Genomic DNA, 10946 nt, shown 5'->3' on the forward strand with positions numbered 1-10946 from the left:
GCATATCAGCTAATTGTTTATTATAAGAAGCACACAGGTAAAAGGATGTCAATCATTTGAACACTTGTTTAATAAGTGACACTTGCCCTGTATTTTAAATTCTTTATTTGAATGTGGCAACATTTTTGCTAACTTTTTAAAACTTTATTTGATTATGGCAACATTTACAACAATTTTTCTATGAATAAATGTCTGACAGAGACCCCTCCCCTATCAGCCAATCACTGTATGCATGGTTAGTGAGCATTCTGACATCATCCATAGTAACGAGGTCAACCCCGCCCTTACTCTTAGCTTAAGACTTCTCTCTACTGCTTAGTAAAAGTTTGTCTCAGCAGCTTTGTTAAAAGGTTTTAAGAGAAAACTCTTAGCTAAAAACTTTTACTGCTATTTAGGAGAACTCTTAGCGCTAAGATAAAATGTTTTGTGAATACGGGCCCTGGAGAATAAAACAGGAACCAGAACCTTTGAGAATAAAACAAGAGGAACCAGAACCTTTGAGAATAAAACTGGAGGAACCAGAACCTTTGAGAATAAAACAGGAGGAACAAGGAGGTTGGTGTTTGATCTTCATTCATCTTTAATGACTGTTTGTGGTACATTATTTCAAAGTTTTATTAATACTGAGTTTCAAGCTGCTTTAAATTTTGTAAATTGTAAAAGAAACAATCTTTAAAGCTGAACAGTCTGTTGAAAGTATAGACGGGGCAGCAAAAGCACTTCCAGATCTAGTAAGAAACATTTAAATTCTGCACAGAATTTTTGGTAACATTTTCTATGAAGCCCCTATTTATATAATACATTATAAAGTATTTCTAAGGCATTGTAATGAATGCATCATAAAAAAAAAAAATCTTATAATATGTTCTCATAAATAATCATAACAATTACAATATACTAAAGTACTTGAGTATTTGGGGTTCTAACTTTTAAGATTATGATTATTTATTAGACACAATGGGCGGCATATTAAATCTACGCAATTTTTAATGGACTATATTCTATTACAATTTATTTTTTTATTATTTTTTTTTTTTTCTTTTTACATTATATTTCATTTTATTCTGATGGGCCCCCTGGTCTACTGACTAGAAGCAACTTTCCAACTACACGAACACTCCTTTTATTAGTAGTATTATTAGTCTAGTATTATTCGACTTAGATTAAGGTTTGGCTAGGTAGAAGGTTCACAAACTTGCAAAGTTACATATCAGTTTGTCTTTTGGGGAACCATCAAAATACAGTGTTAGAATATATTTAGCATACTACTACTAATAATTATTGCTAGCTGACATGCAGTTGAAAAGTTACTTATCAAAAGCTGTATAAAGGGTACCATCAAAATAATCTAACTAATAAATCAAACGTGCCATGTTACACATTCATCTGATACATTAACTTTTGGCTCTTTGATAGATATTATTATTGTTATTATTATTAATACTTATAAGTGCTCTTTGTATGCTTCCAGTAAAGTGACATGCGTAACATGGTAATATATGAGACTTATGTTATAACTATGAGGAGATAATCACACGCTTAAAAGCTATAACCGCAAATAAATAAAAATTACAATACATTAAAACAGTTTTATGATACAACATACTATACATTTTTTTATAATGCACTATGAATTCATTATAGTGCCTTAAGCATACCCTTATAATGCATTATAAATATGGGCTTCAAAGAAAGTGTTACTGAATTCTTTTATGAACAGATCAAACACGGCTGATGCAGAAACAGTAGTGTTAGCTAAAGTCATGTCCAATGCTATTACATCATTAGTTTCAGGGTTTGGACATTTTGGGAGAGAAATTCAAGAACTTTTCAACGAAATTTAAATTTTGCATGCCTCCTGACTCAAGTTTAGTGCTTTGCTGTCAAATGTGTCTTACCAAGAAATAAACATGTAATATTTTTTAGTAACTGTGCTTAAACATTCAAAACAATAGTAATCTTATGGTTGACTTGTTATTCACTTTTTAGCATCAAATGATGATGTGTTTATGCAGTTTGAGGTTTAAAAACATGTTATTTTCCACATACTGTACATTATTGTTGCTCCTCTCTGCCCTCCCTTTCTGAAAGGCTTTGATTTCCACAAAACTCACTGTTGATGGAAACCCAGGTGTTTTCTGATTGGTCAGCTATCCATGCTTTGGAATTGGCCGGATACCTCCAGCGTGTGTTGGAAATGTTACACCCCTAACCATGTTGTGATACCATTTCTTGGCGCATCGAGACAGAAATGATAAAACCCATTATAAACGAGGCATTTGTTGCATACGTGCAAACTCGTGTTTGAAAAGTCAGTACTGAATTCTTTAAATATGAAAACGCACTTGCAGGCCATCAGTCAGATGCACAGACTGTTCATGCAACATTGTGATTGGCCCACTTTATGGGCATAAGGAGCTCCAGGTGTGTGTTCCTGTTGTGTATGCACTTCGATGGATTAAATGCAGAGCACAATTCACCATACTTGACTGTTTCTCTTTCAACTGGTGCAAAACTATTTCCTATTCCTAAAGTGTAATTATAATATTACTAAAGTTTTTTACAGAAAAAGTTTAGTGATTTATGAGTGAACATCCTGTGACAGTCAGTTTTGGGTTGTTTTCCATTTAAAAGATCAGTGGAAAATCCCATTAATAAACTGCCCCCTAAATAAAAACTCAGAAGTTTATTTTTTTTTATTTGATAGTTAAATGGGGAGTTTTTTCTCTTATTTTCCCTCATCTCTTTGAATTCAATTTGATGATTTTTATTCCCTAGGATACATAAAATAGTAGAGATCAGTCTATATAGATTTCCTAAACACTATCATTAGATTATCTGGATTTTTTTTTTTATTAATTGTATAAAGGCCAACTTAAACACTGTAGGAAACCAGCCGACCAGGATCGGGTTTGGACACCCTGGTATAGGATCTAGCATACAAGCATTAGATATCTACATGTTATGATGCCAATTGCTTTGTGTCATTAAACTGGGGTTAACTTTTATTTCTTTGTTTTTCCACCGTAGACCTAACAGCCCTGAAAGAGGAGAGAGAAGAACTGAATGAAACTGAAGAGAAAGATCAGTTAGAGAATCTTCATGATTTTGTATCTGGAGATAAATCTGTTTGTTCCTTAGAGTCTGCAAATACTTCTAAACAAAAAAGAGCACAAAATACAGGAACTAGGAGTAATTTTACTTGCTTTCAGTGTGGACACAGTTTCACTCGAAAAGAAAACCTTAACAGGCACATGAGAGTTCACACTGGAGAGAAGCCTTACACATGCAAACAGTGTGGAAAGAGTTTCACTCAAAAAGGACACCTTAACATCCACATGAGAGTTCACACCAGAGAGAAGCCTTACACCTGGAGAAAATGTGGAAAAAGTTTCTGCAGAAAATTAAAACTTAAATACCACATGCGCATTCACACTTTGGAGAGCCTTTTTACCTGCCAACAGTGTGGAGAAAATTTCACTCGTAAAGGAAACCTTGACACACACATGAGAATTCACACTGGAGAGAAGCCTTACACGTGCAAACAGTGTGGAAAGAGTTTCGCTCGTAAAGAAAACCTTAACATACACATGAGAATTCACACTGGAGAGAAGCCTTACACGTGCCAACAGTGTGGAAAGAGTTTCGCTCGTAAAGGAAACTTTAACACACACATGAGAATTCACACTGGAGAGAAGCCTTACACGTGCAAACAGTGTGGAAAAAGTTTCATTCGTAAAGGATGCCTTAACAGACACATGAGAATTCACACTGGAGAGAAGCCTTCTACATGCAAACTGTGTGGAAAGAGTTTCATTCAAATAGTATACCTTAACAGACACATGAGAATACATACTGGAGAGAAACCTTACACATGCAAACAGTGTGGAAAAGGTTTCTGTGGAAAATCAAAACTTGAATACCACTTGCGTATTCACACTTTGGAGAGCTTTTTTACCTGCCAACAGTGTGGAGAAATTTTCACTCGTAAAGAAAGCCTTAACAAACACATGAGAATTCACACTGGAGAGAAGCCTTACATGTGCAAACAGTGTGGAAAGAGTTTTGCTTTTAAAGCAAACCTTAACAGACACATGAGAATTCACACTGGAGAGAAGCCTTACACGTGTGACCAGTGTGGAAAGAGTTTCATTCAAAAAGTAAGCCTTGGCAAGCACATGAAGATTCATAATCAAAAGAAGCCTTATTAAGGGTTCCAAATGGAATCCTATACAGGGCTTCTACAATGCAATTCAAATTCACATTTTAAAGCAATGTGTTTTGTCCATGGTACACTTTACCGTGTCAACTTGAAATATGGACTATGGACAAATAGACTCTTGTCTACGGTGTAAGAACTTCACATTTGAATGTCAGGAATTGAAGACAAATCTCACAGGAAGTGCACTGTTTTTTTGGTTGAAGCATATAAAAGGACACTGTTAGCATTTTAACATCAGTGTGTATGGATTTAATTTGCACACATCAGTTGCTTGCTCATTTCTACTACCAACATTGGCGGTTTTGAGGAAGGCTTTAATAGTCATATTTTGGAACCATTCCTAAAGGACTGTATTAGGAATTGTCTTATAGGATTGTCTTGTAGACCTTTTATCTGAACGCGGAAGTCACGCCTGACTAAATTTTTTGCATTTCTTCTATGTCTCATGTCAAAGTAGCATATAATCCGAGCTGTTAATCTAACGTTAAACCTATAAAAAAAATGACCGTCATTTGTCAGTGCCTCAATTTAGGTTTAAACTTTATTGTAAAACATTCGTTGTTGAAGAATAAAAAACTTACAAATTATTGTCCTATTTTTCTTACAAAAAAAGAAACAAGAGTAATAATAATAGTCGGGTATACGTGCATACAAAGATGCCTCTGAATATACACTGTAAAAATGTTGGCTTGTTTTTTTTAACCCAACTGCTGGGTTAAGCCTGTTGGGTCATTTATTTGGGTTGTTTTACTCAGTGTTAGATTGTTTTTGTGTAACCCAACATTGGGTTACTGATTTTATCCAATCAAGTGACAGTTAAGAGAGTAAGCCACTCCCCCTACTCGACGAGCCAAGCGCTACCTTTGGGGCCATTTTGAATCACCTCAGGAATCGACAGAAAAGGTATGTTTGTGGGTTTTTAATGTATGAAACTAATACTGTACATCAACAAATGCTAAAATATACCAAATTTGGCGTTTCACATTACATTAACAGTATTAAAAAGTATAATCTATCTCGGTTCGTTTTGGGTTTGCCAATCGGTAAAGGTATGCCTGTTGTAATTACGTTACGGCCTTTTCCTGTCTAAGTTATATTCAATTTTTAGTGAAAATGTCTTTTTGGTCAACATTTCCTCTGGAATATGTGAATTGGTGAGTCGTGTAGTTAATGTGTCTTTATATATTATATTCAATTAGAAGTTTTAGCTGATGTGAGTTAAATGCAGCATGTCTGTTCACTTCAACGTGATTCTTGTGTAAACAAAAGGTTAACGTTGCATTTGCAGGGAGTTTGACTTTTTAAAACAACACTGATTCATCAGTAACTGATCTGACAGGAATATTCAGTGTTTTAATGTGAGTAATGAGTACGTGTCAATATTGCATTGTAAAAGACCGCTTGATCCTGATTACTCGTAGCCTGCGTGTCTATTCACAGAAACTCTAACGTAACTTACTACGCAAAACTCTTATGGTGCGTTCACACCGGAAAAAACATTTGGGAAAAAACATTTGAGTTTACTCGCGCGTGACATTTTCTTCACAACAGACGCAAATTCGCGTCATGGGAGGGGCTTCTGCCACTCGTCAGCGGGAAAGTAGTTGTAAAATAGTTGAATGAGCTCAATTTGCCAGCTTTAGCTTGCTTGTAGTCTCAATATGTATGTATATGTAGGTCAAATTGAGTAAAGAGCGTTTTTTAAAACTAACCAGATTGTCCGACCACTTCACTCACTTTCTTCCTAGCCAAATCCTTTTTATTCCTGTTTATACAGAAGTCCAAAGATGTATTGTACAGCTCCGAGTAACCACAGACAGCAACGGTGATTTTGTCCTCCATTGTTGTTTCGGGATTTCTGCCTCCGTCACTACTAGAGCAAGCTCCTGATTGGTTAATGCGGCTCGAATTTTCGCCAAAGTTCAGATTTTTGAACTCCTGCGAATGGCGTGGCAATCGCTTGAAACGCTCAATACGCGCCGCTGGACGGCTATTCGCGTCTTTGCATTGACTTAACATGTAAATCACTAGCGCTTGCCGCTTCATTCGCGTCCGGTGTGAACGCACCGTTATCCAATCACAGAGCTGTAGGCGTTTACTTCAAAGTCTTCAATGTAAGACGCCCATTAAAATCGATCGTTTCTGGAGCCTACCTCAAAACCAGGGTATAAAATAACATATAACTTATTGTTTATTATGAATTTTTTATGTAAAAACCACACAAATATCATAAGTAGACATCAGACTACAGTATTAATTAAGAAAAAACATCAGCTCAGGAGAGCTTTAAATTAATTATTTGTCATGGATTGGATTTTGTTTAATGCTGCATTGTGTGTGTAAAGTGATTTTTGTATGTTTTTAACGTTCTTCTGTTTTTAACAGGTTGGCACTAACATGGTTGAGTACCTAAAGGAGGCTGATCTCGCAAAACCCTTCCCCTTTGTCCTTGGGCTTTGGGATTGCAGTAACTGCCATCAAGCCTTTGTTGTTGTCGGCAAGCAGGCACTTCAGCGAAACACACTTATCTGTGCTGTGGACACATGCTTTAAACTTTTTTACGTGTTGGACATCCATTTTCCGAAGCAGTGCGCACCAGTGTGGGAATTTTTGCAGTCTATTGTCTACAGCAGCACTTCTCAAAGTCTGGATCCGGACCCGGAGGGAATTCAATCCGGACCCGCCACCATTTCGTATTTCAACAGCAGTAATTTAAGGGATTAAAAATCTGGATTTCCTACTTTGATAAACGCATGTCAGAATCATTTGTGTAGTGTTTAATGTCTTTTAGGAGATGGTCCGAAATTAAAGGGAAGGCGAGATATTTAAAGTTTTCTACCGTGATTCAGTTGCCATGACATCCAGTGAGTTTTGACGTAATCGGCCGCGAGCCGCGCAACACGACACTTCACGGCAGTAAGCGTTTGAATGGGTGTGGAGGATGTCATTGTCCAGGAAAAGAAAAGTTGACAAAGAAAATAGAGTTTTCAAAGATGATTGGAGAGAGGTATGCGTTCTTTTTGCCCCAATCCAGCACGAAGCCATTCTGTTTGTTTTGTAACGAGACAGTTGGAGTTGTGAAGAGTGGAAATGTCAAACGGCATTATGAAACAAAACACAGTCATTTTGAACGGCAATATCCACAAAATACAGAGGTACGGACAGCAAAACTTCGACAGCTAAAGTATTCATATGAATCAACAAATAAGTTGCTTGTGAGAGCTGTGACACAGCAAGAGAGAGCTACAGAAGTATCTTTCCGAGTGGCCTGGGTACTAGGCAAAAGCTGATGGGAGACAGACAGTGTCATTTCTCACACTAGACTGCTCTGTATTTTGCACCATGTTACTTTTGTTAAGAAAAATCCAGACACTTAAATTAATCATTTGCACTTGTTATTCATGTATTTTGAATGCAAAAGGCACCTTATTTTTTCATAAAATGAATGTTGATTTGTTATACATATCTATTAAAAACAAGTTTACAACAACTAACCCTCTCTAAAATGTTGTTTACATGAAGAGGAAAGTTGTCAGATTAATATATACAGTTCCTTTTCCAAAAATTAGCATATTGTGATAAAGTTAATTATTTTCTGTAATGTAGGTAGATAGGAATTTTGGGTTTTCATTAACTGTATGCTCAAAATCATCCATATTAAAACAATAAAAGGCTTGAACTACTTCAGTTGTGTGTAATGAACCTAAAATATATGAAAGTCTAATGTTTATCAGTACATTACAGAAAATAATGAACTTTATCACAATATGCAAATTTTGGGAAAAGGACCCTACATTTAGAACCCTTTCTGAAATGTTGTGACTTGATATTTACATATATTTATGTGCATCTACAATGTGAGTTTATAAAGTTAATATGGGTTTATATGAATTGAAAAGTTGTCAGTTAAATCTATAGAACCCTTTCTAAATGTTGTGACTTGATAGGGGGTTGTTAGAGGAAAGTTGTCAGACTTACATATATATATATATATATATATATATATATATATATATATATATATATATATATAATATGTATATATAAAAATGTATATCTTAAATGTTATGTGAGTTTCAAATTAATATAGGTTTATATGAAGAGGAAATAAGTCAGACTACTTGGATTTGTCATGATCAGGGCTGTGGGTTTTCCCTCAGCCACCTGAGGTCGCTGTTTGCACTGCACTCCTGATTCTTCACGTCTGTTTTGTCATTAACACTGATTCACTCACAGCTGTTCACCATTTGGACTTTTGTATAAGAACTCTCATTTCTCACTCCTGCTTCATGTCTGCATTGTCTTTTGTCTTGTGTGTATTTCTGTGTTTCTGAATCCTGGCCTTTGATCGTGTTCTTGGTTTTGTTTATTTAGTATTTCAGTTTATGTCGTGTTGTGCCGTGTTGGCCTTTTGGTTTTGTTTTGTTATTATTTTCATTAAAAAATACTTACCTGCATTTGGACCCAGATCTCCTCCTTCTCACGTGACAGGATTAGAATCTTTACTCGTGCCACTTTGTTAAACATACTTCTAAAATTTATGAGTTTATAAAGAAGAAAGTTGTCTTACTACACACACACACAAACACATACATGTATATTTTAACATTTATTAATGCAAATTGTATTTTTTTATTTTGCATTAAAATAGCCTTTTATAAATTGATTTTGTCTCTTTTTTTGTTGTCTTAAAGGGATAGTTCACCCAAAAATGAAAATTTGATGAATGGTGATGCAATGCATCAGACTTACGTTAATGATTATTTAATTTACATTTATAGAAAGCATAGAAAAACACTTAAAGCAAAATGTATTAAACACGTTTTATTATTAATTAAAAGGAACAATTCTTGAATGAAAAAACTTAATAAAAAATGTAACAATTAATAAGTGATAAAACAATTAATAAAAAAATATTATATATATATATATTGTGGACTGTGTACTCATACGCATCAGACAGCAGAACTGTGGCACCTCCGTCTCCCTCCAACACCCTGATGAAGGTGAGCTCCACCTTTACTGGCTCAGCTACAGTCTTCTGAAATATAATAACATAAACGGAAGTCTCAGCAAAGGAATGTAATTACATGAACACTATTAATGTGAGTTGACCACATGATCTAGAAAGAAAAATGATTCTGAAGAATATATTATTTATCTTTGTTAATTTCAACATTAACTAAAACGTTATGAAATGGAAAGTTTTGGAACTGTTGTATTTTATTAACTAACATTATGTGTAACAGATTGACAAGTTCTGTACTTGGTCAATGCATTGATATTAACTAATAGTGCCTAATTCTAAAGTGTTACCAATATAAGTTATTACCAGTGAATATACACTTGGTACACACTCAGGAGTGTAGGAAGATGCAGAAAGATCAATTAGAGAATAATTAGGTTACATGATGCATAATGTTGTGTACCTCCACAGCTGAATGGCTGGATGAGTTCAGCTTGGGAGAAGGTTTGAGGCACGAAATCTCAATGTGATCTCCCAGGCTGAGCTCCACCAGGGCCCCGTCACGCCACAGGGACACCTCCATCACCACCTGGCCACACCATGGGGACCTCTCCATCAGCCACTCGGGTCATCCTGGGGACCTGCAACTGCATGATCACAAGGGTAGGATTGTTAATGCAATGCAAGTGAATACAGTTACTAGTGCTTAGACATAGTCAAAATAACATTGGCTGTGAATCTGATTAAAATGCGTCTTTAAACAAAACATTACCTTAATTCAACCTGTATTAAAACCTTAATCACTTAATCGCACAAAAATGCAATGAAATGATTGCAGAGAATATCTTAATATTAATAAAAAATAACGTATTTGTGGCTATAGAAATACAGTTTGGGAGAGGGACTCTTTAAAAAAAAAAGTTGAATTTATTAAATAATGTTGGTAAATTTGCTCACTTTTTTCAATTTCTCCCTTCAGCGAGATGAACCCTCCCCTTGTGAATAGGTCCTGCTCTTCCCCAGACAGCAGGGCAGTTGGTGGATTCAGGAGGTATTTCGCTGACCTTTCTGCCTCCTCTGGCAACTCGAAGGAAGCAGTTTGGAATTTCTTCGAGTTGGGTTTGAGAAATATACACTCCCGTCCAAATTTGTGGGACAGGGTGTAATTTATGATGTACGCCCTCCCGGTCCCAAACAGTGAGATTTTCCTCATCCACAGGAGCAATAAATGCCCTCACGCCATCGCTGAGGGCACTTATTGTAGTGGTTTTGTATGACGCTATTTTAATTTCATTTTTGGACACCTCGTATGACTGAGGGTTTGTCCGATTGTCCACACAGGTGATCCGGGTGGGTGTAGGCCTGCTGTATGATGAACTTGCCTGTGATATTGCTCTTTTAGTCAGGCAGCACACCAGCAGGGAGAGAATATGAACTCGCAGGAACAATTCTTCTTAGAAGTCGGCTCGAGCATGTAGAGGCTCTGAAAGCGAAAATCTGACTGACTGGCTGCATGCCGCCCTCTTATATACCCGTATGTACTCGGGAGTGGCTTGGCATGCAAATGCTACTCGCCAATTTTCATTGGCCTTTTGAATAAGGCTCAGAGATGATTGGTCTCTCAGGCGATTCCCAATGTAACGTCTCCGTTCCCTCCTTCAGGGAACGAGGGTTACCATCGTAACCTAGACGTTCCCTGACCTGAACCATGTAGAAAATGAGCGGGGTGAACAGAGGAGGAAAAGCACCAACATAGAG

General features: G+C 36.3%; 1 protein-coding gene across 1 annotated transcript; it reads left to right on the forward strand.

Annotated features, from left to right (window-relative positions):
- Nucleotides 1-3239: 3239 nt before the first annotated feature.
- LOC141292188 (uncharacterized) lies at nucleotides 3240-4211 on the forward strand. Its single transcript, XM_073824140.1, has one exon. The coding sequence runs from the start codon at nucleotides 3255-3257 to the stop codon at nucleotides 4209-4211; it is 957 nt and encodes a 318-aa protein (XP_073680241.1). The 5' UTR covers nucleotides 3240-3254.
- The last annotated feature ends 6735 nt before the right edge of the window (nucleotides 4212-10946 follow it).

Source organism: Garra rufa, chromosome 19, assembly GCF_049309525.1.
Source record: "Garra rufa chromosome 19, GarRuf1.0, whole genome shotgun sequence".
Classification (NCBI taxonomy): domain Eukaryota; kingdom Metazoa; phylum Chordata; class Actinopteri; order Cypriniformes; family Cyprinidae; genus Garra; species Garra rufa.